Raw genomic sequence first — 27,903 nt, 5'->3', positions numbered from 1 at the left:
TGAGGTAGGAGGGGGCGAGGTGATGGACAGCCTGGAAGCCCATGGTGAGGAGTTTCTGCCTGATGTGCAGATTGATTGGTAGCCACTGGAGATTTTTGAGGAGGGGAGTAACATGCCCTGAGCGTTTCTGGACAAAGATAATCCGGGCAGCAGCATGAAGAATGGATTGAAGTGGAGAGAGACACGAGGAAAATGGACAAGATCCAGGCCCGGTGAGCTTGCTGGTACTTGAGGAGATGAGTGTGTGGGCTGGGTTGTAATAGGAGTTGGAGGCAGGGGACTGGACCATTTGAACCATCTCTGAAGGACCCGGGCCGCCCTGGGAATCCCCGGAGGTGAATTGTGCTGAGGGTGGAAGTGGGAACGGGATTTCCCAACCCGGCCGGGCAGAGGTTGCTCCATTGGTTTCCCCTCGAGTGATCCCTGGGCCCTGGTCTCCAGCTCTCTGCCCCCTGCCCAGGGCTCGGCCAGCAGGGATCCCTTGGCTTTGCCACCGCCCATCTGTCCATCCGTCCCTCCTCCCCATGGTGAGGTTGTTGGTCAATTTTGTGGCTTTCGGCCGGGCCTTGGGGAGGAACATTTCTGGATGCCTCCTGCGCTTTCTCGGAGATTTGGGTCCTCCCAGAGCGGGCTGGTCTGACTGTCGTCCCTGCCGGAAGGTGATTGTGAGCGTTGGGACCTCCACGGTGTCCCGGGCACTGGGGAAAGGGTGGAGGCGGATACAGATCCCTGAAGATCTGGGAATGGGGGATGGAGGGGTGGTGGGAGCTTTTCTTCTAGGCCCTTAATGGGAGCAGCCTCACAGGGACACTGGGAGGACAAAAAGAGGCCTGGAATGTAGGAAAAGTGCTTTGGAAACATGCAAATAGCCAGCGGTTCTTATTATGCAAATCATTGTCTGTTTGGTTTTCAGTGGCAAGCACCAAGCATCTGTCCCTTCGTTCCATTCTCCCCGTCTCCAAGCAAGAGTGTGTTTAAACTCACCCGAAGCAGAGCTCCTTGCCTTTGCATTGCTTTAGAGCACGGACTTTGGAGTCAGAGGTCATGGGTTCAAATGCCAGTTCCTCCAATTGCCAGCTGTGTGACTGTGGGCAAGTCTCTTCACTTCCCTGGGCCTCAGTTCCCTCTTCTGTAAAATGGGGATGAAGATTGTGAGCCCCCTGTGGGACAACCCGATCACCTTGTAACCTCCCCAGTGCTTAGAACAGTGCTTTGCAAATAGTAAGCGCTTAACAAATACCATTATTATTATTATTATTATCAGACAGGCAGGAGCCTGGCCAGGAGAGGGGAGTGGACTCCTTCTCTCCCTCCCTTCTTCTCTCCCTTTTCTCCCTCCCTCCCTTCTTCTTTCCCTCCCACTTTCCCTCCCTCCATCTTTCCCTCCCCTCCATCTTTCCCTCCTTCCCTCTTTCTCTTCCTCCCTCTTTCCCTTTCTCACTCTTCCTCTCTCCCACTGACCCCAGCCATCAGATGTGGGCAAATGTTCCCACTAAGCATCTGGTTGGTCAGGGGGTCATTGCGGGAAGGAGGTGAAGGAGAAACCCGCTCTCCCATGCAAGGCCGGAGACGGAGGCCCCGAGGAGGAGAGGCATTTTAGGTCAGGGTGAAACGCCAACGCATTCAGGCCCAGAGCCTGATGTGGGCACAGGTGAATAGAGCAGAGGAAGAGGGCCCTGAGGGAAAAAGGGGAAGCAGGATTAAGGGAGAGGAGAGAAGGAAATGGAAGAGAGAGGGGGAAGGGGGCAGGAGAGGAGAAGGAGGATGGACGGAAGCAGAGAGGTTTGAAGGGAAGCGCGCTGACCTGGTTCCTCACTCCACTCAGCAGTCACTAGTTGGCTCAATCCATTTGACTCAATCCTCCTTCCCTTCCCCACAGCACCTGTATATATGTATATATGGTTGCACATATTTATTACTCTATTTATTTATTTATTTTGCTTGTACATTTCTATCCTATTTTTTTTATTTTGTTGGTATGTTTGGTTTTGTTCTCTGTCTCCCCCTTTTAGACTGTGAGCCCACTGTTGGGTAGGGACTGTCTCTATGTGTTGCCAATTTGTACTTCCCAAGCGCTTAGTACAGTGCTCTGCACATAGTAAGCGCTCAATAAATACGATTGATTGATTGATTGATTGATTTGACCCTGTCCAGGCATGGTTTGGGGGTGCTCAGCCCACAAGGTGGGGACGTATGAACCTTTCGGTCTGAAAATCCCACCGCGTCAGGCTTGGGACCTGTTTGGGACGGCCGTTCAAAACGCCGTGTGTTTCAGTAATCCTCCTTTTTTTTTTTATCAAAATTCAGATGACAATCAGAACAAAACCACTGAAAAGAAGGAGAAAAAGATGGTGGTTCGGAAGCCCCACGGCTCCATCGAATACACTGTGAGTACACCCGGCACCGGGCGACTCCTTGTTGGCCTGTTAATTGATTATTTAATCAATAAATTGTATTTATTGAGTGCTCACTGTGTGCGGAGCACTGAACCAAGCGGTTGGGAGAGCTGTAATTGTGGAATTCTTATATTGTGTGTACGTATATACACAATATACACAATTATTATATTGTGTGTATTATTATGTATAATAATATATCATATTATATTAATTGTGGAATTATTATACTGAGGAAGTATGCACTTCCTCCGTGTCATACACTGCATTGAGCGCTGAGGGAGATACAGGTAAAACAGATCCCACACTGGGGCGCACAGTCTTAAGTAGGAGGGAGACCAGCAGTTGAATCCCCACTTTGCGGAGGAGGGAACTGAGGCCCAAAGAAGTTAAGTGACTTGCCCAAGATCACATAGCAGGCAAATAGAAGAGCTGGGATTAGAACCCAAGTCCCCTATCAGGCCCATGCTCTTTCCACTAGGCCATGCTGCTTCTCTGTTTAACAGAGTTGGTTGGTTGACCTGTTCCCTGCCCCAAAGGACTGTACAGTTTAGAGGGATTATTTAATAATTGTGGTATTTGTTAATAATAATGATGGTATTTGTTAAGTGCTTACTATGTGCCAAGCACTGTTCTAAGCGTTGGGGGAGATACAAGGTAATCAGGTCGTCCCACGTGGGGCTCACAGTCTTAATCCCCATTTTACAGGTGAGGGAACTGAGGCTCACAGAAGTTAAGTGGCTTGCCCAGGGTCTCACAGCAGACAAGTGGTAGAGCCAAGATTAGAACCCATGACCTCTGACTCCCAAGCTCGGGCTCTTTCCACTAAGCCACGCTGCTTCTCTCAGGCACTGTACTAAGCGCTGGCGTGAATACAAGCAAATTGGACTGTGCCCAAACCTGGGTGTTAAGCATTTTCTACGTGCCGGGCAGTTCTAAGCATTGGGGTAGATACGCAGTCCATGTCTCACATGGGGCTCACAATCTTAATCCCCATTTTTTACAGGTGAGTGAACTGAGGCTCAGAGAAGTGAAATGACTTGCCCAAGGTCACCCAGCAGACAAGTGGCGGAGCTGGGATCAGAACCCAGGTCCTTCTGACCCCTAAGCCTGTGGTCTGTCCACTAGACCACACTGGTTTCCTCTGGCGAGGTCTATAACCTCGTGGTCCAGAATCACTCAGGCTCACTTCCCTCCCCGAGGGTATTCATTCATTCATTCATTCAATCGTATTTATTGAGCGCTTGCTGTGTGCAGAGCACTGTACTAAGCGCTTGGGAAGTCCACGTTGGTAACATATAGAGATGGTCCCTACCCAGCGGTGGGCTCACAGTCTAGAAGGGGTATGGTGCGGAGGGTAGGGAACCGGGGCCGAGCTGAGAGTTGACCCCATCTCCCGCCTCCCAGGGTGCCCCCACAACAGCCACCTGGCACTTGACTGCTGTCAAGGGGGAAGTGCAGCCAGGAGGCTGTGAGCCCACTGTTGTGTCGGGACCGTCTCTATATGTTGCCAACTTGGACTTCCCAAGCGCTTAGTACAGTGCTCTGCACACAGTAAGCGCTCAATAAATACGATTGATTGATTGAGGGGCCCGGGCGGTGCCAGCGGAAGGACAGAGTCACCCGGGTCGGGGGCAGCTGAGCAGCTGGAAGTAGCTGCAGCTCCTGGAGGGGATGGGAAAGTGGTCCATCCCGGGTCTCCGGATGGTCCTTCCCGAGCGGCGAAGATGGGGATGCAGGAACGCAACCAGCTCCTCGTCAATCCCAGCTTCTGGTTGCCCCTGTCGGAGCCCTAGGCCTGGGCTGGCTGATTAGTGGGTTGGCTTGTTGTTGTTGTTCATGGTATTTGTTAAGCACTTACTATGTACCCTCTAGACTGTGAGCCCACTGTTGGGTAGGGACCGTCTCTATATGTTGCCAACTTGGACTTCCCAAGCGCTTAGTACAGTGCTCTGCACACAGTAAGTGCTCAGTAAATACGATTGAATGAATGTACCAGGCGCTGTTCCAGGCGCTGGGGTAGATACAGGATAAGCAGGTTGGACACAGTCCATGTCCCACGTGGGCCTCACAGTCTTAATCCCCATTTTGCAGATGAGGTAACTGAGGCCCAGAGAATAATAATGATAATAATGGTATTTGTTAAGCGCTTGCTATGTGCAAAGCACTGTTCTAAGCCCAGGGGAGGATACAAGGTGATCAGGTTGTCCCGTGGGGGGCTCACAGGCTTCCTCCCCATTTTACAGTTGAGGTAACGGAGGCACAGAGAAGTTAAGTGACTCGCCCAAAGTCACACAGCTGACAGTCGGCGGAGCCGGGATTTGAACCCATGACTCTGACTCCCAAGCCCGTGCTCTTTCCACTGAGCCACTCTGCTTCTCAGAGAAGTGACTTGCCCAAAGTCGCACAGCAGACAAGGGGCTTCAGTAATGGCAGAGGTGCCCAAGATCTCTGTCCTGTCCTGTGCCAAGGCAGACCCTGCTGATGCCTGGCAGAGGCTCAGGAAATCCCAGTCATTGCCTAACGGCATTCCCTGCCTGTGAGGATCATCCCTGGGATGGAGTAGCGCACCTCTGGGAGAGGATGCGGGATTGGCTCAACTGGGCCCCGAGGTTTCCTTGTACTCTTCAGGGGGAAAGAGGAGAGTGGCCTAGTGGATAGAGCATGGGCGTCAGAGTCAGACAGAGGTTCTAGTCCTGCCGCTGTCACTTGTCTGCTGGGTGACCCTGGGCAAGTCACTTACTTTCTCTGAGCCTGTTACCTCCTCTGTAAAATGGAGATTAAGACAGAGCATCCCATATGGGGCAGGGACTGTGTCCAACCTGATATCTACCCCAGCACTTAGTACAGTGTTTTGCACATACTTCTAGACTTTTAGTACAATGCAAAACGCTTAGTACAGTGCTCTGCACACAGCGCTCACTAAATACAACTGAATGAATGAATGAGCCTGGTGTGCACAGGGATTGTCTCTATTTGTTGCTGAATTGTACTTCCCAAGCCCTTAGTACAGTGCTCTGCACACAGAAAGCACTCAATAAATTAAGGGAAGCAGCGTGGCTCCGTGGAAAGAGTTAGAGGTCATGGGTTCTAATCCCGGCTCCGCCACATGTCTGCTGTGTGACCTTGGCCAAGTCACTTAACTTCTCTGCGCCTCAGTTGCCTCATCTGTAAAATGGGGATTAAGACTGTGAGCCCCACGTGGGACAACCTGATCATCTTGTATCCCCCCCAGTGCTTAGAACAGTGCTTGGCACATAGTAAGCGCTTAACAAATGCCATTATTATTATCATTATTATTATTGTTAAATACGACTGACTGAATGAATAGTAAGCATTTAACAAATACCCCCAAACTGAGGAGGGGGCAGGAAGAAATTGTCACCCCTTCCTTTTAATACTTTATTTTACTGCTGGGTCTCCTGCGTGGATGTGTATCGAAGAGATCCATATCCTCTCCCTAAAGGAGTCGTGGTCCAGTTTCAATATCGTCGTCATCGATGCTATTTATTGAGCGCTCACTGCTGTGCCGAGCCCAGTGATAATTATTGAGCACCTATTGGGGTAGAGTACTCTTCTAAGCACTTGGGGAGAGTTCAGTAGATACGGTCCCCACCCTCAAGGAGCTTACAGTTTAGCGGGGGCGACAGGCACTGCAGTGTACATTGCATGAAAGAGGAAGTGATGGAGTATACGGTCATGTACATAAGCAGTACGGGGCGAGGATATGAATGCTTGTTGTTTGAGTGACTTTGAAATAGCTGAGGGGAAAATAGGGTGGGGGTGAGAGGTGAATCAGGGAAGACTCCCTGGAAGAAATGTGATTTCAGAAGGGCGGTAGAGATAGCAATATGGGATCGGGATTTTTATCCAGTAGTGGATTTTAAATGTTTGGTCATTGGATTTTTATTGGAAATCGATTCCTGGAATTTGAATATTGGATTTTGTTCCCTGATTTTTTCAGGCTGGGAGCCAGGACACATTAAACACCATTGCCCTGAAGTTTAACATCACTCCAAACAAGCTCGTGGAACTGAACAAGCTGTTCACACACACGATCGTCCCCGGCCAGGTAGTGGCGTGAACATGGAGGATAATGCTAATGAAATCCGTCCTCACAGCCTCTCCAGCTGCCCCTTCCTTCCCACCTGCCCCTCCCTGCCCAAGCTCCCCATGACCTTTGATTTCAGGAACCCTCCCCATGTAAGGCAAAGAACAAGCCCGTTTTGGTGCTTGTGCTGTAGCCGTTGGCGATGCCCATCCTGTCTGCCCACCGGGAGTCTCTGCCTCAGTATCTTCCATGGTGGGATTCTTTCCCCCTGCTGCTCTCCTCACCCATCCCAGCTCTCTCCTCCTCTTCCTGCTACTCCTCCCCCGTCCCCTTGTCCCTGTCTCCATCCCAGGTCTTCCTCCTTTGTCTCAGCCCTCTCAGCCAGTCACCACCACTGAGCCAGCTTTGACCCATTTGGAAGCACTTGATTGGGATCCGGAGAGCGAAACCTTCCTCCTGTATGTTCGCTGCATTTCCTAGGGGAAATTGATCAGCCGATCAGTCCATCGTATTTATTGAACACTTACTGTGGGAGAGGATCTCTTTCCTAAGCCTATCCATCTCCCACCCTCTCACTTGAAACAGATGTATTGTGCTCTCCCAAGTGCTTGGAACGGTGCTTGACACAGAATAAGCGCTCCATAAATACCACAGATTGAGTGTAGGACAAGATCACCTTGTTGAAGAATGAGTATTGCAAGTTTTCCATGACAGCCTGGGAGTCATGGTGTCACTGAGATTTTCAAACCATCAGTCAGTAGTATTTATCTTCTGCCTACCGTGGGCCGAGCACTGCATTTAGCATTTTGGAGAATGCGGTAGAATTGCTAGAAATGATCCCTGCCCTGAAGAACAGACACAAAGAGAGGAAGTGGAGGCAGTAAGTGTAAGCTTGTTGTGGGCAGGGAATATGTCTACCAACTCATATATATATTACATACCCTCCCAAGCACTTAGTGACTTGCCCAAGGTCACTCTGCAGACTCTGCAGACACATGGTGGAGACAGAACTAGACTCCCGGGCCTGTGCTTTATCCATTAGGCTACACTGCTTTGGTTGGGAGGGGCGAGATGAGATGAACTGATTGGAATCTGTGGAAACATCCTCCCACCTCCTCCTTTAACTGATCCTGAACTCCACGTCTCCCCCTCTCCCCTTCTCCCCCTCTCCCCTTCCTCCCCATCCCCCCCGCCTTACCTCCTTCCCCTCCCCACAGCCCCTGTATATATGTATATTTGTTTGTATGTATTTATTACTCTATGTATTTATTTTATTTGTACATATTTATTCTATTTATTTTATTTTGTTAATATGTTTTGTTTTGTTCTCTGTCTCCCCCTTCTAGACTGTGAGCCCACTGTTGGGTAGGGACCGTCTCTATATGTTGCCAACTTGTACTTCCCAAGCACTTAGTACAGTGCCCTACACACAGTAAGCGCTCAATAAATACGATTGAATGAGTGAATGAATGAATGAATGAATTTGGGTGAACAGGCCCTTTTCTGGGAATCTCTTCAGTCACAGCATCTTTCTGGAAATCTCTTCAGTCATGGCATCCCTTCTTCCCCACCTCAGGTCCTCTTTGTGCCAGATTCCGACATCCCTTCCGGCATGCAGCGATTAACCTCGTCGAGTCCCGGCACGACCGTTTCCCCTTTGTCATCTGACGCGGAGTACGACAAACTCCCGGTGGGTGTAATAATAATGATAATGATGGTATTTGTTAAGCGCTGATTATGTGCAAAGCCCTGTTCTAAGCGCTGGGGGGGATACAAGGTGATCAGGTTGTCCCACGTGGGGCTCACAGTCTTCATCCCCATTTTACAGATGAGGGAACTGAGGCTCAGAGAAGTGAAGTGACTTGCCCAAAGTCACACAGCTGACAATTGGCGGAGCCGGGATTTGAACCCACTACCTCTGGTGTACCCTGGGGGCGTTGCATTGGGAGTGGCCCCGGAGGAGTTTTGTCGAGGCCTATTTTCTTCCCAGTGTGGGAACTTCGGGTATCAATTTTGATGAGTTATTACTGAACTATCCACAGTGAAGAGGTTGAAATTGGCAGAGGAAATTTACAGGGCTCCAGAGAAGAGAATCAATCCTTTCTGGTGCCATTTGTCTTCTGAAAAAAGTCATAGAATTGTCAGTGTCTAATATGACATACAGCAAGGTCTGGGGTATGTGGAGTTCCTTAGTTCCCCTTCAGTCTTAGAGAAGTAGAAGGGCTCTATAAAAGAAAAAAAAAAGAAGCAAGGCTTCTCCCTTGACATCCCTTTGCCCTGCCTGGTTATTTACCAGATATGCATTCAGTTCTTCCTGTGGGTGATTGCTTTCCCCATTCCTGAAAAAAAAAAAAAAACCTAAACAGAGCTGGGGGAAATGTTTCACAATTTAGTCCTAGAAGGCAAGGACTCGGTATATGGAAATGGAATCAAAATCTGTACGTAATTCAGTTATTTGAACCAGGCAAATATTCTTTCGTGCCAGCATCCTTGTTTTGAGATATTGAATTAGAAAATCTGTATCGTAGATCTAGATTTCTTCTTTCATTAAAAGAAGTCTGAATTTGCATTTGGAAAGTGTTGGTGGAAGCTAAAGGTCAGAATTCATTCGGAAACTTTTGTTAAAAGCTAACGTACCTCCATGGAAGACTGCAGTTCCCTATGTGCCCTTTTTAAATTTTAGGGCAGGCACATTACGAGAAGGTGCGTGTGTGCTTGTTTTGGGGTGGGGGGAATTGATGGTTTTTACTAAGATTGTTGAAGAATGAGTGTTGTAAATTTTCCATGATAACATGGGAGTCATGGTGTCACTGAGATTTTTTGCCCTTAAAAGGATGCTGACTTGGCAAGGAAGGCTCTAAAGCCTGTGGAAAGAGTTCTGTCATCCACTTCTGAGGACGACGAGCCTGTGGTTGTGAAATTCCTCAAAATGAACTGTCGCTACTTCACGGACGGTAAGGTACGTGCCCCCAGATCTGCCCCAAGGAACAGGGCGAGCAAAGCGTTAAGAGCCGAACCTCGGCCCCTGGAGCCTGCCCGCACACTCGTGGCATAGTGGATAGCACACCGGCCCGGGAGTCCGAAAGTCATGGGTTCCGATCTCTCCAACACCATTTGTCTGCTGTGTGGCTTTGGTCAAGCCACTTCACTTCTCTGTGCCTCAGTTACCGCATCTGTAGAACGGGGATTGAGTCTGTGAGCCCCACGTGGGACAGGGACTGTGTCCAACCCGATTTGCTTGTGCCCACCCCAGCCCTTCCTACAGTGCCTGGCCCATAGTAAGCACTTAACAAATGTCACAATTATTATTTTACACACACACGTACACCCCAAACACCCACAAACACCCTCCCCCGACCCTCGGTCTTGCCAAGCACCTGACGGTTTTCCGCACTGTAAATTCCCCACTAGACTGTAAGCTCCTTGAGAGTAGAGATTTGTGTCTGCTTGCTCTCTTGTACTCTCCCAGCTCTTAATGTACTGTGCAGGACACGGTAAGCGCTCAGTAAATATCAGTGGTTGATGATAGAGACCCTTCCTGGTGTGCCTTCCTTCCTCCTCTCTTGGCCATTGTCATAATCTTCCTCGTTGTCGGGACAGCCCAGCTGTTCCTTGGGGGCTGCTCTCCGTGCCAGAGAGGGGAGACAGTAGCAGTAAAAAGATATGGTCCCTGTCCTCAAGGAGTTTCCAGTCTAATGGGAGAGAAAGTGAGATGCCTACAGTGGGAACCAGAGAGAAAACCTAGCTGGTATGGGCAGGGGACGCGTCTGCTGATTCTCTTACCTTGTCTCCCAAGCACTTAGAGCAGTGCTCTACATGTAGTAAGCGCTCAATATATACCATCGATTGATTGATTGTAAGAAGAAGTAAAAACGAGTGCCACAGGGGCTGAGGTGGAGGGTTGGGGGATTAGTCAGAGAAGCAGGGGGGATTAAGGGAAGACCTCCTGGAGTCAGTGGGTTTTCTGGAGGCTCTGAAGTGGGGGGAAGGATGTTGTCTGGTCCATTTGAGTGGGGATAGGGCCTGAGTTACGGGGGATCGTCGTTTCTAGACTGTGAGCTCGTTGTGGGCAGGAATATGTCTGTTGGTTGTTTTATCTTACTGTCCCAACCACTTAGTATAGTGCTTTGCACACAGTAAGTGCTCAGTAAGTATGATTGAATCAAAGAATGAATGAAAAGAGAGTTGAGAATGAAGTACAGTAAGGCGATTACCTGGGGAAGAGTGAAGGATGTGAACAGGGTGTGGCCATCGTGTTGACTCCACTCACATCATCATCGTCATCATCATCATCAGTGGTATTCATTGAGCGCTTGCTGTGTAAAGAGCACCATGCTGAGCACTTGGGAGAGTACAAAGACTGCACTTCAGTGTCCAATGTAAGCTGCACTTATGGGTTTTGGTGTTTGCCAGCAAAATGGAAATTTACTTTAAAGGGGGCTGCATCGCGAAGACGTGTTTTTTCTCAGCCTTTGTGGAAAGGGGATGAGGCGGTCAGACATTGTTATACTAATAATAATCATTATGATACCACGATTACTTGTTAAGCACTTTCTACGTGCCAGGCACTGTTCTAAACCCTGGGGTAGATACAAGTTAATGAAGTTGGACACACATTGAGCTCACGCTCTTAATCCCCACTTTTTACAGATGAGGTAACTGAGGCCCAGAGAAGTTAAGTGACTTGCCCAAGTTCACACAGCAGACAAGTAGAGAGCCTTCCCCCCCTCCCAGCCCCACAGCACTCATGTCCATAGCTGTAATTTATTTATATTATTGTCCATCTCCCCCCTTCTAGACTGTAAACTTGTTGTGGGCAGGGAATGTGTCTGTTTATGTTCTGTTGTGCTCTCATTCATTCAATCATATTTATGAAGCACTTACTGTGTGCAGAGCACTGTACTAAGCGCTTGGGAAGTACAAGTCGGCAACATATAGTGACGGTCCCTACCCAACAACCCAAGCGCTTAGTACAGTGCTCTGCACACAGTAAGTGCTCAGTAAATACGACTGAATGGCTTGAACTATTATCCACCCATTGGTATTTACTTGGCATCTGCCGGGTGTAGAGCGTGGTAGAGGACACCTGCTGATTGCAGACCATGGGAGCGGGCACCTGCTGTTTGCAAAGGTCTTAATAGGCATCTACCATTTGCGTGGTGTAGCGTTGGGTGCCTCCTGTCTCCTCTGGACCTGTAGAAGACACGACCCCTGCCCTTGAAGAGCTTACAATCTAATAGAAGATAACAGATATTGTACACGCAGTGAGAGCAGAAGAAAGATCTAGGTGTAGCTGGTTGTCCGGGAAAATGAATTCACCCAGGTTACTGCAACACAGGGCATCAAGGAAAACATTGTAGTACTCTGCGTATCTGCTAATCAATCAATCAGTGGAATTTATTGAGCGCTTACCATGTGCAGAGCACTGTACTAAGCACTTTGGACAGTACAATATAACAAAATTAGCAGACCCGTTCCGTGCCCGTAACGAGCTTGCCCACAAACTAGTTCTTTCGACTCTGTGAAGGGCTGGGTATCCACGTGGGCTCCCATTGTCGGACTGACACTAATTGATTCCCAACCAATCCATTGATCAGGCAGTGATATTAACTGAGTACTTACTTTGGGCAGAGCACTGTACTAAGTGCTTATGAGAGTACAGTACAGTTGGTAGACACGGTCCCTGGCCTCAAGGAACTTGTGGTCTCACGGGGGATTCAGACATTTAATTACAAGTAGGAGGAGATGTGCAGTATTGCCGTGGGGGTGGAAAATGCAGAATGAAAATCCATGTAGACTTTAAGCGCGTTATGGGCAGGGAGCGTTTCTGCCAATTTTGCTGTACTGTACTCTCCCAAGCACTTAGTACAGTGCTCTAGCACTCAATAAATACTATTGATCGGTCGATTGCATCGGCCGAACTGCGTATCTGTGATAACGCAACCGAGAAATGCTTATTGCAAAAGAAGTGTGAGGGGCCACCCAGGCTGACCATGTCCTGGCCCATGCCCCTACCTGACTTGGCCGAACTGTGACCCGCCTTTCCCACCTCTGTGTTCAGGGCGTCGTCGGAGGGGTCATGATCGTCACCCCCAACAACATCATGTTTGACCCTCACAAGTCCGACCCCGTGGTCATTGAGAACGGCTGCGAGGAGTACGGGCTCATCTGCCCCATGGAAGAGGTGGTCTCCGTGGCCCTGTACAACGACATCTCCCACATGGAGATCAAGGATGCCCTGCCATCGTAAGACACGTTCTTGGCTTGCCTTTGACATGTAGAGATTGCGGAGGGCGGCCCGGGATCGGGAGAATGGGGAAGACAAGAGAGGTCCGGGAGAGGAGGAAAGGAAAGAACAAGGCAGACTTATCGGTCTATCAGTCAGTGGTATGTATTGAGCGCTTACTGTGTGCAGAGCACTGAGGAGGGAAGGAAGAGCCAAAGCCGACCTAATCAATCCATCACTCAGTTGTATTTGAGCACTTATTTTATGTAAAGCTGTGAGGAGGGAAGGAAGAACCACGGCAGACTTATCAATCTGCCCATCAGTGGTATTTATTGAGCACTTACTGTGTGCGGAGCACTGTGGAGGTGGAAAAAGGTGCTGTTTTCAAGACAAAAGAAAAAAGCCACCAAGTTCGCCCAGGAGAAGCAGCGTGGCTTAGTGGAAAGAGCCTGCATTAGGAGTCAGAGGTCGTGGGTTCTAATTCCGCCTCCGCCACTTGTCAGCTGTGTGACTTTGGGCAAGTCACTTAACATCTCTGCACCTGTTACTGCATCTGGAAAATGGGGATTAAGACTGTCAGCCCCACGTGGGACAACCTGAAAACCTGGTATCTACCCCAGTACTTAGAATAGTGCTTGGCACGTAGTAAGCGCTTCACAAATACCATTATTATTATTATTATCATTATTATGAGGTTTGAGCTTCCTTTGGCCCCATAGGAAGCTGTGCAAGTCAAAGATATCTGCAGTTTCCAGAGGGGTTGGGATCCCTCCGTGGAAAAGCGGTCCTCACTGGGTCATCAGAGGGAAAGCCAGGGGTGCAGAGGGGAAGAGTTAGTGGAATCAGATGGTCTGTTCCTAACCGAAAGGGTGGGTGTCCGCTAAAGCAGCTCCCCAAGGATTCCGTTCACCCCTTCAGAGACAAAGAACTGGGCCCAAGAGCACTAGTGGTTGATGCACAGAAGGCATTTGTCGTGAGCTTAGACACGCTCATGTCAGTCAGCCAGTCATATATTGAATGCTTACTGTGTGCAGAGCACTATACTAAGCGCATGGGAGAGTACAGTATAACAGTAAGCAGATACATTCCCTGCCCACAACAAGCTTGCAGTCGAGAGGGTGGGAGGAGACAGACATGAATATAAATAAAGCAATTACAGGTAAGTACATAAGTTCTGTGGGGTTGGGATAGGGATTGAATAAAGGCAGCAAGTCAGGGCAACACAGAAGGGAGTGGATGAAGAGGAAAGGAGGGCTTAGGCAGGGAAGGCCTCTTGGAGGAGATGGGCCTTCAGTAAGGCTTTGAAGAGGGGTAAGAGAGAGGAAAAAACTGCACCAGAGAGAACCCGAGAAGGCCCACTTAGTGGTGCCTTTTTAATCTAGCATTATATTTATCTGGAAAGCTCCTGTCCACCACCTAAGTGGTATCAGATCGAGAAGAGGCAGAATGAGGCTCTGACGGGACTTTGGTTAATTAAGTGAATAATCAACTTGGAACTATGATCCTGTCACTTATCGCTGATGAATCAGGAACAGTCGTCTCCCCTCAAGACCTAAATCCTGGATTCCTCAGAAGGGGGCAAGATCTTGCGTGATATGAATCGTGGAAATGTTGAAAGTTAAACCCCAAGCCTTTGGTAGCTGGACTCAGCCCCGATGTTGATGCAGCAGTCCCCAGGACTGCTTTTCCAGGAGAAAACTATTCCCACTACCCACCATGTTGACTCTTCCCTTCCCTCCTTGAGTGGAGGTGATCTGTGGAACAGATGTACCCTGCTTTTCCCTGTGGGTGGGGATTGTAGAAGGGGTGCTAGTCCTTTTCCCCAATCCTCTGCCAAGCGGCGTCCCCTTTCCGACTCCTGGATCGATACGTCTTTTTAACAAATCCTCCCCCTCCTGCCTGAGAGAAGGCCGAGCAGGATGTAGAGAGCGAACCCGGTTTGCACACCGTAGGGCCCTCCCGGAATATGTAGCCAGAATTCAACGTACTCAAAGCATCCTGAGGCTCGCGGCAAGAACTAGATGGAGGCGAACCATTGAGGCCAGATTTTATTGCACCCAAATCAAAGTGAATCCAATTCTGGAGGTTTTCAGGCCTAGAAATTTCCCCCACCTCTCCTAGGTTAGAGACAAGTCAGTGGCCCACTTCCACAATAACTAATAATTGCGATAATGAAAAGCAGAGTGGCCTAATGGCTAGAGCACGGGCCTCGGAGTCAGAAGGACCTGGGTTCTAATTCCAGCTCTGCCACTTGTTTGCTGTGTAACCTTGGGCAAGTCACTTCACTTCTCTGGGCCTCAGCTCATCCGTGAAATGGAGATTGACTGGGAGCCCCCATCTGGGACAGGGACCATTTTCAACCTGATTCCCTTATATTTACCCAGCACTTAGAACAGTGCCTCACACATAGTGCACACGTAAGTGGCACATAGCACACTTAAGAAATAATGTAAAAAAAATTGTACTAAGGGCTGGCTGTACCTTTTTTGTCGCTATTGGCTCCTAAGGCCTTCACGTTATCATTGGAATTAGAGAAACAGCGTGGCTTCATGGAAGGAGCCTGGGTTTGGGAGTCAGAGGTCGTGGGTTCTGATCCCGATGTCTGGAATCGACCGTGTCTGAAGATGATATGGAAACGGATTTTTGAAATACTATCAACAGCCTCCTCTGGACCACATTTGTGCAGCTGAAGGAGAAGCCAAAGGCAGTGAATTAGAGGTGGAGAAGGGGCGGCTCTCACTGTGAGGGAAATCTTTAACTTCTTTGTGCCTCAGTTACCTCATCGGTAAAATGGGGATGAAGACTGTGAGCCCCATGAGGGACAAGCTGATTACCTTGTATCTCCCCCAGGGTTTAGAACAGTGCTTGGCACGCAGTAAGCACTTAGCAGATACCATTATTATTATTGGAATTACCTTGGATTATAGGCCAAGCACTTTGCTAATGGATAGATACAGTTCAGTTAGATCAGACCCTGTCCCTGTCCCACATGGGACTTCCAGGCTGAGGAGTGACATCGGGGTCTCAGTGTGTTAAATCTGCTGTCTGAGCTGTGAAGAAAACACCATAGGCAAGCTCCCTTACTGCTCTCCCAGCACACAGAGAGAACAGAACAGGCATTTTTTCATCCTTGGAAACTGGGACACGCCTCATGTTCAGCTCCACTTGTGTTTTAACACGTGTGGGATTCAAGAAAGCCATCCGTGTGCCTGTGAGGAAATAACCCACCCACCACGGTTCTGACCCATTTTGGTTGTTTGCATTTGTTTCAGTGGGATTTCTGCTTTATTTTGAAGCTGATTTTCCTCAGTTTGGTTTCATCCTGCTGAAATCGTCTCACGTTCCCTTTTTTAAGTTTGGGGGTTTTGTGTTTTGGTGGGATTTGTTCTGTTGTGGTTTTTTTTTTCTTTTTTTTTTTTCGCTCCTCCATCTCGCTTTCTTTTTGGTTTTTAACATCCCATGTGCATCCACCATTTTCTCCCCGACAGTGACCCACCACAGGATCTTTGTCCTCTGTACAGGCCGGGAGAGTGGGCGGACCTGGCCTCGGAGCGGGACATCAACCCATTCAGCAAGTTCAAAACCCTCGGCAAGGAGAAGCGGCGTCCGGGCGAGGGGCAGGAGCCGGGGGAACGCCCCGACCCCAGGACCGCGGCACCCCAGGCCGGAGCGGGCCCCGGACGGCTGCCTCGCCGGGCCGAGGATCCTTCTCTGGGCACGGAGGCCCAACCCTCCGGGACCAAAGACCACGACCTCGCGGGCCGAGACGACGATTTTGTCGAACTGGAAGAGTTCTTCTCACCCGTGGGCGGAGACGGCAACGCGGAGCTTAAGGAGGCCCTGGACGTAGACGCGCACGAGAAGGAAGGCGGGAGGCCGGGGGAGCCACCGGCGGAAACGGACCAGGCGGCAGCCCTGCTGGACATCCACGAGGGCCTGGACAAAGTTCAGCTGATTGAATTTTACCTCAGCAAAAATCGGGAAGGAGCGGGGACGCCCAGGCCCGAGCTGGAGGCCGCCGCTTCTGGCCTCAGCCGAGAGCTTGAAGAAGGCGCCATCCTCCCGGGCAGCCCTCACCCTCATCCTCCCTGCCCCTTGGGTCCCGGGGAGCCGGGTGGGCCCGACGCCACCCACCCCCGAGAAAGGGAGTCGCCCCCGCCGGACGGGGACTCCTCTACCGCCGAAGAGAAGGACTCCTCGTTGCCGTCTTCTCCAGACCCCAGCTGCCAGGAGAGGCAGGTGGACAGTCAGTCGGAAATCCAGTTATGGCTGCTAAAAAGAATTCAGGGACCCATAGAAGGTAAGTCTCTCTTGGTCATTGAAGGTTCGTCTTCACCATACCATGCCCCATCCGTCCCGGGGGACGCTGGAAAGCACTTCCAGCGGGCAAGTTCTCACACCCAGTGGCTTTTGACGGTGAATGCCCAGCTTGCGGGTGGCAAGATATGGGTGTCCTGGATCCTATCCGGTCAGGAGGACCCAGCAGATGCCTGGGCATCATCTCTCCACCTCCACTGACCAGGGTGGGTACGCTCTTCTCTAGCTCCAGTTGCCAGGGGAAAACACCCTGTCTTCTTGCTTCCTGGATTTGCGTCCCTAGAGTGCAGGTCGGGTGGGAAATTCCGGAATTCCAACCTGCAGGGAAACGTTTATTAAAGGTCACCACGCTGCCTTAGGAAAAAGAGGCCATTTAGCCGTGAAAAGGTGATCGAAAGCCTCTCTGCAGAGGGCTGAGCCCGACATAATGTTGATCATCTCCGGAGTAAGTATTTGTATTTGCCAGAGATGCAGACGTATGGATTTACTCATTTCATCCTCCCAGAGGCCCTCTGTGGTATGGAGAGTCTGGGAATATCCTCCCCATTTCACAGCTGAGTAAGCAGATGCAAAGAGTCTATGTGACTCAATCAGTGGTATTTACTGAGTGCTTACTATGTGCAGAACACTGTACTGAGTCCTTGGAGTGAAGCAGCATGGCCTTGTGGAAAGAGCGCAGCCCTGGCCGACAGAGGACCTGGGTTCTCATCCCGGCTCTGCCAAATGCTTGCTGTGTGACTTTGGGCTAGTCACTTAACATCCCCGTGCCTCAGTTTTCCTGCTTTCCCTCCTGTTTAGACTGTGCACCCCACGCAAAGCAGGGATGGTGTCCAACCAATTAACTTGCATCAACTCCAGCTCTTAGGTCACTGACACATAGTAAGTGCTTAATAAATACTGTAAAAAAAAAATTAGCAGACACATTCCCTGCTCATAATGAGCTTACAGTCCAGAGGGACTCACCCACAGTGGCAGAGCTGCGACTAGAAGCTCGTCCCTCTGGGCTGTAAGCTCACTGTGGGCAGGGAGTGTGTCTGTTTATTGCTATATTGTACTCTCCCAAGCACTTAATACAGTGCCCTGCACACAGTAAGCACTCAATAAATCTGATTGAATGAATGAAAGGACTCCTCACTCCCAGATCCAGGCTGTTTTTTCTTCGGGCCAAGAGGGGTTTGGTCCCATTGAAGACGGAGGTACCAATGATCATCACCAGATGCAGGTGAGATGGAGGTGAAACTCGATTAGCCATCACGAATTTAAGGCGGTATCTGTTCTTCCCCTGGGTGGTCCAGATATGCTCCCGTCGAAGGAGGAGAAAAGCAAGACGCCCCCGATGTTTCTGTGCATCAAGGTGGGAAAGCCCATGAGAAAATCCTTCTCTACCCAGAGCACGACCATGGGGCAGCAGTACGGCCACAGGAAGAAGCAGCCGGAATACTGGTTTGCTGTTCCTCGGGAACGGTGAGTTGCACACTCTGCCCTTCTGCAGGAAAAGAGCGAGACCGGGCTGTGTTCGAGTACTGGGGAACAAAACTCAGGTTGGGTTTTTTTTTGATTTCAATGGTATTTGTTAAGCGCTTACTGTGTGCCAGGCACTGCCCTAAGTGCTGGGGTAGAGACAAGCTAATCGGGTTGGACACAGTCCGTGTCCAACATGGCGCTCACACTCTTCATCCCCATTTGACAAATGAGATAACTGAGGCCAGAGAAGTGAAGTGACTTGCTCAAAGTCCCCCAGCAGATAAGTGGCGGAGCTGGGATTAGAACCCAGGTCCTCGGACTCCCAAGCCTCTGCTCTATCCACTAGGCCACGCTGCTTCTGAATGTCCACAGTGTATAAAATCCGGAGGGTTATCATGCACTAACTGCTCACACGGCCCAGGATCCAACCCCACATCCGACTTTACACCCAGTCAGCGCTGGGAATTGAATTCCCGTCTCGCCCTCTCCTTCCCTCAGCAGCTCAGTCCCTGCTCTGCCCTGTTCTGAACAGTCGTCCTCCCCCTACAGACTCCTTCCCTTTGTCCAAACCCCTCAGCCCCAGCCCAGCCTCACCTGGGAGAGGAGCTTGGGGTAGAACTGAAAACCAGCAGGGCGCAGGGATGGAGCAGGAGGGAGGGCAGCCATTGGAAGACCAACTTCCCGGGCTGGGTCAGACTAGGGATGGTCTGCTGTATGACCTTTGGCAAGCCACTTAACTTCTCTGTGCCTCAGTTACCTCTTCTGTGAAATGGGGATAAAAAGACTTTGAACCCCACGTGGGACAACCTGATTACCTTGTATTTACCCCAGCTCTTAGAAAAGTGCTTGGCACATAGTAAGCGCTTAACAATATTATAATTATTATCCCTCTAGACTGTAAGCCTGTTGTGGGCAGGGATTGTCTCTCTGTATTGCTGAATTATAATAATAATAATTACAGTATTTGTTAAGTGCTTACTATGTGCCAAGCGCTGTTCTAAGTGCTGGGATAGGTACATGGTTATCAGGTTGTCCCATGTGGGGCTCACAGTCTTTATCCCCATTTTACAGATGAGGCAACTGAGGGCACAGAGAAGTTAAGTGACTTGCTCAAAGTCACACAGCTGACAAGTGGCAGAGCCGAGATTAGAACTTTCCAAGTGCTAGTATAGTGCTCTGCGCACAGTAAGTGCTCAATAAATTCGATTGAGTGAATGAATGAATGAATGAATTCACAGGTGACGTTTCCTGATTGAAACGGTCTCAGAGGGAGGGAGAGCTGGAGGGAACCTGGCCAGAGCTTCTGCTGCAGCACAAGCTAAGCAATACAATTCAATTCAATCGTATTTATTGAGCGCTTACTGTGTGCAGAGCACTGCAATAATAGTAATAATTACGGTACTTGTTAGGCACTTACTATGTGCCAGGCACTGTACTAAGCACTGGGCTGGATACAAGCAAATCAAGTTGGACACAGTCCTTGTCCTACATGGGGTTCACAGTCTCAATCCCCCTTTTACAGATGAGGTAACTGAGGCACAGAGAAGTGAAGTGGCTTGCCCCGGGTCACACAGCAGATGGGTAGCAGAGTCAGGATTAGAACCCATGACCTCCTGACTCCCAGGGCTGCACTTGATCCACTGTATCATGCTGCTTCTCTAAGCGCTTGGGAAAATACCATACAGCAATAAACAGTGACATTCCCTGCCCACAACGAGCTTGCAGTCTAGAGGGGGTGTGCTGCAGGCAAGTTGGAGGGGGAGGAGGGGGAGAAGAAGGAAGAGAAAGAGAAGAAGGAGGAAGCTCAGGAGTCAAGCGGGCCACGGCTGAGGCATGGGGTTCAGCGTCCCCTAAAATGACGGCCAGTGTCACCATGTGATTGACTCCCCCCGATTCTACCTGGGCCCCGCTCCCTCAGTCCTCACCGCCAACTCCCTGTTGACCCACGACTGGGCCCATCCTGGGCCCAGTTCTCTGCCCACTAAAGGGGGGCCACATACCTGGTGCAGGAGGGATGCTCATAACCCAGGTGCAGAATGGATCGAGATGATGTCAGGCAGACCCTCGCCTTTCTACTCCCCTTCTCCTACCTCCACCTCGGCCTGATTTGGCATTAGCCACTCATTAGTCAAATATGACTGGATGAATTAGTCCATTCTCCCTGAGTGACACCCCCAAAGGGGTCTTTGGGGCGTGGTTTGGTCTTCCAATTAGTGTCCTCCCTCCCACTCCATCCCTGTACCCCACTCACTTTCGGTTCTACCCCAAGCTCCTCTCCCAGGGGAGGCTGGGCTGGGGCTGAGGTGACTGGGCAGGCGGTGGGGAGTCTTGGTTAGTCTGTGTTGAGTGAGGGGGGAATTTGGTGGGTGGGTGGGTGGGGTTTCCCCCAGAACCCTGCTTTATCCGCTGGGGAGATGAGGAAATCAGAACCTGAGGAAGAGGAATTCTCCCAGGAGAGAGAACCTGGCCGCCCCGGGTTGCCGTAGCTCTGTTGGCAGTTGGACCAGGCCCATTCCCCCCTGGATCTTGTCCCCAAAGTCTCCCAGAAACTCCCTGAAAATAGCCCTTCCTCCCTGGTTTCCCCTGGAAAGAAGGTAATCCATCCCACCCTCCGCAACTAGCCAGGGCTGAATGAACGGAGGAAGAGAGGCACGATGACCACTGTCCTTTCACCGCCCGAGATGGTCAGCACGCGGCCCGGACTTGGCCCGGGGTCAGGGAAGCCGAGGCAGCCGCGATCGGAAAAATCTGGGCCTCAGGTTGACCTGATTGTTCAAGGGCAGTCACCTGACTCCGGTATTAATCGTTAACCACGGTGGTTAATGGAGGATGGAATTCTGGCATTCCTGACATGAAAGGCGGGCCTTCCGAGTTCCAGAAACTCCCTAGAAGGTTAACGGCTGAAATGAACTCCGCCTTAAAAAGGGCCTGCAGGCTGGCAAGGGGAAGCAGAGGTAGCTGCTAGAATGATCGAGAAGGGTGAAGAGAGAGATTCATAGAAGGGGGGTGTTAGGTGGAAAAATTGGGGCATCCATCCCTAACCAGGGGGGTAACTAGAACATGGGGTTAACAAGCAGCCCGGGGCTCCTTTTGGAAACAGGATCCTGGGCTGGATAAGCCATTGGCCTGACCCTAGAAGAATGGGACAAATGCCCTTTACATTCTTGAAGTCTGTGGGGTTTTTTTATGACATTTATGTGGTTACTAAGCACTGGACTAAGCACTGGGGTAGATACAGCCCAATCAAGTTGGACAGAGTCCATGTCCCACATGGGGCTCACACTCTTAATCCCCATTTTTACAGATGAGGGGACTGAGGCACAGAGAATAAAAATAAGAAGAAGAATTATGGTACTTGTTAAGCTCTTGCCATGTGACTAGCACTCTTCTAATAGATAGAAGATACAAGTTTTAATCAGGTTGGATACAGTCCCTGTCTTACGTGGTGCTCTCACTCTTAATCCCCGTTTTACATATAAGGGAACTGAGGCGCAGAGAAGTGAAGTGACTTGCCCAGGATCACAGAGCAGATAAGTGGTTATGTTGCCAACTTGTACATCCCAAGCGCTTAGTACAGTGCTCTGCACACAGTAAGCGCTCAATAAATATGATTGAATGAAGTGGTAGAGCCAGGATTAGAGCCCAGGTCCTTCTGACTCCTGCTGCTTCTCCTGGCCAATTAGAATCAAGGAAGGTTCACTCCCCTGATATTTGAACACCCCTGAACTATTTATGCTCGAGTAGTTGCTTGTTGGGCATTTAGCAATATTTAGGGAGTCAGCCTGGCCTAATGGAAAGAGCAAGGGCTTGGGAATCAGAGAACCTGGGTTCTAATCCCTGCTCTGCCACTTAACTTCTCCGTACCTCAGTTCCCTCATTTGTAAAATGGGGATTCAGTACCTGTTTTACCTTCTGCTTAGACTGTGAGTCCCATGTGGGATAGGGACCGTGCCCAACCTCAGTAACTTCTACCTACCCCAGTGCTTAGAATAGTATCTGACACATAGTAAGTGCTTAACAAGTATTGTCATTAGTATTACCATCATCATTGAGAACTTCCTGTTTTTTCTAGTTGAGCAACAAAAACCATGTGGGTATTTAAAGCACTTGGATTTGTTTGCACTTCTTTAAAAAGAAAAAAAAAACACACTTTCTCTCCAGATCTTTCACCTTATTGTTTCCTTGGACCATTTCTCGTTTAATCTCAGCAGTTTGAGTAGGAGGCGGAGCAGAGAAACTGGAGACGGTCACTTACCCTGCTCTGCCAATTGTTTGCTGTGTGACCTTGGGCAAAGTCACTTATCTTCTCTGGGCCTCAGCCACCTCATCTGTAAAATGGGGATTAAGATTGTGAGCCGCATGGGGGACAGGTACTGCGGCTGACCTGATGAACCTGCATCTACCCCACTGCTTAGAACGGTGCTTGGCACATAATAAGCGCTTAGCAAATACCTTAATTTGACTAGATGAAGATCGTATTATGGGCAGGGCACTATACCAATCGATCACCTACTCTGTGCAGGGCAGTACTCTGAGTGCTAGGGAGAGTACAGGAAAAGTAGAAGACATGATTTCTGCCTTCAAGGACCTTCAGTGGTATTGATTATGTGTTTACTGCATGCAGAGCACTAAACGAGGCACTCGGGAGAGTACAGTATAGTAGAGTTGGTAGACAGGATTCCTGCTTTCATGGAGTTTACAGTCTAGTGGGGGAGACAGTCCAGTGGAGTGATCAGATCTATTCGAGGCTGACCATAGTTTCTCTGAGGATGGGTTAAAGGAATTGGGGGTGCTTAGGTTAGAGAAGGTGGAAGGGGCAATCACACCCAGCATTCATTCATTCATTCAATCGTATTTATTGAGCACTTACTGTGTGCAGAGCACTGTACTAAATGCTTGGGAAGTACAAGTTGGCAACATACAGAGATGGTCCCTACCCAACAACGGGCTCACAGTCTAGAAGGGGGAGACAGGCAACAAAACAAAACATTTGGACAGGTGTCAAGTCACCAGAATAAATAGAAGTAAAGCTAGATGCACATCCTTAACAAAATAAATAGAAAAGTAAATATATACAAGTAAATTAAATAGAGTAATAAATCTGTACAAACATATATACAGGTGCTGTGGGGAGGGGAAGGAGGTAGGGCGGGAGGATGGGGAGGGGCAGAGGAAAGAGGTGGCTCCCGCTCTGGGTGGTTTTGATGGGTTGGGGACTGCCCAATTTCTCCAAGAAGAGAGGAACTGAAATTAAAGCATTAGCAATTCTGGTTACACTTAAGGATGAACTTCCTGACCGTCTGCGTGCTAGAATGTAGGAGTGAGCAGGGAACGAATCTACCAACTGTGTTACGTAGTCCCCTCCCAAGCACTTAATACGGTGCTCTGCACATAATAAGCGCTCAGTAACCCAGGCTCCCTCCCAGCTCTAGGACCCCAGGATTGCCCTCATGATGAAAAACTACGTTAAGCATCGCTTCTCCCCTCCGCTGCCCACTGGCCTTGTAACTCTGCCAGGCAGGTCAGAGGTCCTGGAATTAATCAGTGACTCCCCAGTTGGGAGAGGGGTGAAATATGCGTTGGCTTCCCTGTTCTCCCGGAGCTGTTGAGTAGGCTGGGCTGGAGACGGGGACACCCTCGCACTGTACTGAGGGTCCGGGAGGTCTGAGGACCCCCCTCTCCCACTGGACGGGAACATAAGCTGATCGATCGTCTCCCCCGCTAGCATCAGCCACCGATGGGGACCGCGCTCACAGTCTGGGAGTGAGTATTGAACGGCAGCCGGAGGGGTGCTTTGCTTTGTCGGAAAAGAGTGGGGTTTACCCAGTTGCAACGAGCTTCCTCTTCTCCCCGCCGTCGAGCTATTGATCGTCGAGTTCCAGTGCTCCTGTCTACACTTCTCCCCCAGCTAGAGAGCTTGGGATTTCCCACACCTTTCCTGCCCTTAGAGGCAGGTACAAAAAGTCAGTTCTGCATCTAAAATATGACCTAGATTGGGGATTTGAGATCGAGCCTATTTGTGACTCTTTTCCTCTCGTAGTCCGAGGGGTGTATGTGTGTTTCTGTGCATTTCAGAGTGGGGAAGCTCTATTTGTGCCCAGGTGTATCCAGGAAATATAGCAGGGTTCGGAGCTCGCCAAAGACTTTCAGAATATGGTGTTATCTTGCTTTCCCCGTGAATCAGGGTTGACTTTCTGTGGAGGCTCAGTTTCCGAACAGGAACGGCCACTTCTGAGAACACCTGAAGGATTCAGGATTGCTTTTTTTTCCTGATTTAGCAAGTTGAATTCATTGAGAAGCAAAATGATACTTCAACTACCCTGCATCCTAGGCATTTATGATGGCAAAATCAGGGATATCCTTCAGAAAGGCTCTGGGACCACTATTTTTCTGATCTGACTTTTCCTACTATAAGACGGGAGGAATTGAGTTCAGCAAGATCCCATTCTAGATATACTGTGAAGTCTTACTGTCATTCCGGCCCAGCAAGTCAGGAGATAGTTGGGGAAAAGAGAAACAGCAGAAGAAAGAGAAGTGAGGTATGTGGAGAGAGGGGGTGAAGAAAGGAGACCAGAAAATAGATGCGTAGCCTCTCTCCCTGCTAAGATGGCCATGGTGGGAGTAAGATGGAGAAGGCAGGTGGGGAAATACCAGTTGAATTGTCCTTAGTTTGAAGACAGCTGCTGACAGTGGGAGTGTGGTCGTGCTGAAAATATTGTGCACACTTTACAAGAAAATATTACAGTACACTTTCTCCTGACATTTGGGATGAGCATTGCTCAAGCACAGATGATTTGAGAGGAAAGGAATGACATAATGCCAGCAGGATATGCATGGTTTTGTAGCCATCCCCCCAGTTGCCTGGCCCTTTCCTTTCCTCTCCTCCTGCCCCTCTTCGAGCTATTGTCAGAAAGCCATTTCGGGTTCCAGGGAAGCTCCAACCGTTTAACAATGTGCTAAAATTGTAGAATACGTACACTCCAAAATAGCTTTAATAATAATAATATTTCACATAAAATTATAATTCTATTTAATTGTATTAATGATGTGTTGATATCTATAATTCTATTTATTTGTAATCATGTTACTGGTGCCTGTTTACTAGTTTTGATGTCCGCCTCCCCCTTTCTAGACTGTGAGCCGGTTGTGGGCAGGGATTGTCTCTATTTGTTGCTGAATTGTACTTTCTAAGCGTTAAAAACAGTGCTCTGCGCACAAGCGCTTGATAAATACGATTGAATGAATGAATGAAATCTCAAAAGTTACAGACATGTCAGGAATCATTATTAATAATACTGTTTCAAGGGAAGCACTTTAATCCTGTAAAGGCTCCACCTGACCATCCAGGCATCAGCGCTTAGAACAGTGCTTGGCACATAGTAAGCGCTTAACAAATGTCATCATCATCTGGGAAGATCATGATAGGGGAGACAGACATTAAAGAGAATTACAGGTGAAAACGTGGAGGCTGTGGAGCTGGGAGAGGGGTCTATATCATAGTGATTAAGGGGAACAGACTCAAGTGCTAGGTGAAACAGAAGGGAGGGCTTACTCAGGGAAAATGGGAACGATTAGTTCCGTCAGTCATATTTATTGAGCACTTACTGTGTGCAAAGCACTATACTAAGCACTTAGGAAAGTACAGTGTTACTTGGTGGGGAACCCCATGACCTTAGGGGAAAATGGGGCCAAGAGAAGGGCCTGGAAGACCATTCTCAGACAGTCACGGGAATGTTAATCAATGTTGCTGTGCTCCCAAAGGATTCTTGCCTGCAGAAGTTAAAGAAAACAAATATTTGTTTTACACGCACCAAAACTCATATGGTTAAGCTTTATCCATTCAATTCTGCCAAACATATTTTCAGGTCATGTTTGGAGTGGATTGTTAGAGAGAATAGGGAATATTCATTTTAGACTGTGAGCCCACTTTTAGACTGTGAGCCCACTGGGTAGGGACTGTCTCTATGTGATGCCAATTTGTACTTCCCAAGCGCTTAGTACAGTGCTCTGCACATAGTAAGCGCTCAATAAATACGATTGATTGATTGATTGATTGATTCAGATGTGAGCCCATTTTGGTATAGCACATCGTGGTTTCAGCACGTTCGTGTGAAGTGAATATTCTCTAGGCTGGGGTTTTCCTTAATATGGGATTCTGCAGTCGCTGTGTCGGAGGAGACCTAGGTTTTTTGCAAACCACTCCCATGGCACCTTGCTTGTTGTAGGCACGGGAGAATAGTGATAATGTCCGTTTGGCTAAATCCATTTACAAAATGACTCAGTATCTGAGAGATCAGAGGGTCTTGGGTTACTGTCTCATTTTGGCTCTTATTTATGCCGATTAGCCGTAAGATTGAAGATGGAGAGTCTGTACCATGGAAAACCGAGACAGCCCTGCAGAGATGAAGCAGCATAGCTTGAGCAGCAGACAGTCCATCTGGCAAATATGAGCTCATTTAGCACAAACCATGGAGTGTTTGGTCGGGAGCATCTGTGAGCTGCCCCTCTTTCCGGCTGTGGGGTGCTGTTTTTGAAGTTTTGCATTCTTGCCCCGAACGAGCTTCCTCTGTTACCCACATTTTTGTCTTCTCCTTCCCCTTGCCTTCATTTTTTCTCATGCCTCTTGTTCTCTGCCCTTTTTGTCAGCCTCTTTCATACGAAGCAGCGAGGCTTAGTGGATAGAACACGGGCTTGGAGGCCAGAAAGTCATTGGTTCTAATCCCGGCTCCGCCACATGTCTGCTGTGTGACCCCGGGCAAGTCATTTCACTTCTCTGGGCCTCAGTTCCTTCATCTGTAAAATGGGGATTGAGTGTGAGCCCTATGTGGGACAGGGACTGTGTCCAATCTGAATACCTCGTATCTACTTCAGCGCTTGGAACAGTGGTTGGCACATAGTAAGCGCTGAACAAGTACCGTTATTGTTATTATTCACAAAAATACAAAGCACTTGGCAGAACAAATTAGCAAAACCTTTTTTTTAGTGGGCAAGGAATGTGTCTATTTATTGTTGTATTGTACTCTCCCAAATGCTTAGTGTAGTGCTCTGCACACAGTAAGCACTCAATAAATACAATCGACTGCAATGCGATTGAGTGAATTTCCAGAAGAGAGGCTTGAGATACAAGCGTGCGTTTTGTCCACCTGATGCTAACTTCTGTGTGTGTGTGTGTGTGTGTGTGTGTGTGTGTCGGTTTGTGTGTTTGCTTTTTCCCTAATTTTCAGGGTCGACCACTTGTACACGTTCTTTGTCCAGTGGTCTCCCGAGGTCTATGGGAAAGATGCCAAAGAGCAAGGGTTTGTGGTGGTGGAGAAGGAAGAGCTGACCATGATCGACAACTTCTTCAGCGAACCCACCACCAAGAGCTGGGAGGTGAGTCGACCACCGGCTGGGCTAGCCGTGCCCCTCTGCCCCCGGGGCCGGCCAGCCTAGATCTCCCCTCCCAATCC

The 27,903-nt window shown here is 49.3% G+C and overlaps 1 protein-coding gene across 3 annotated transcripts in view; it reads left to right on the top strand.

Moving 5' to 3' along the window:
• The window catches only part of NCOA7 (nuclear receptor coactivator 7), a 144,106-nt gene that overhangs the window by 88,195 nt on the left and 28,008 nt on the right, over positions 1-27,903 (top strand). For 2 of the 3 annotated variants that reach the window (XM_038766422.1, XM_038766431.1), the window contains exons 4-11: positions 2,308-2,387; positions 6,361-6,468; positions 8,024-8,137; positions 9,281-9,406; positions 12,509-12,693; positions 16,162-16,973; positions 18,286-18,454; positions 27,679-27,826. In XM_038766422.1, coding sequence (XP_038622350.1) covers positions 2,308-2,387; positions 6,361-6,468; positions 8,024-8,137; positions 9,281-9,406; positions 12,509-12,693; positions 16,162-16,973; positions 18,286-18,454; positions 27,679-27,826 — 1,742 coding nt within the window. The remainder of the gene's footprint in view (positions 1-2,307; positions 2,388-6,360; positions 6,469-8,023; positions 8,138-9,280; positions 9,407-12,508; positions 12,694-16,161; positions 16,974-18,285; positions 18,455-27,678; positions 27,827-27,903) is intronic. The other variant, XM_038766438.1, reaches the window with a different exon arrangement.

This window comes from Tachyglossus aculeatus, chromosome 2 (assembly GCF_015852505.1).
Source record: "Tachyglossus aculeatus isolate mTacAcu1 chromosome 2, mTacAcu1.pri, whole genome shotgun sequence".
In the NCBI taxonomy this organism is placed as follows: Eukaryota; Metazoa; Chordata; class Mammalia; order Monotremata; family Tachyglossidae; genus Tachyglossus; species Tachyglossus aculeatus.
This window is presented reverse-complemented; position numbering and strand designations above follow the sequence as displayed.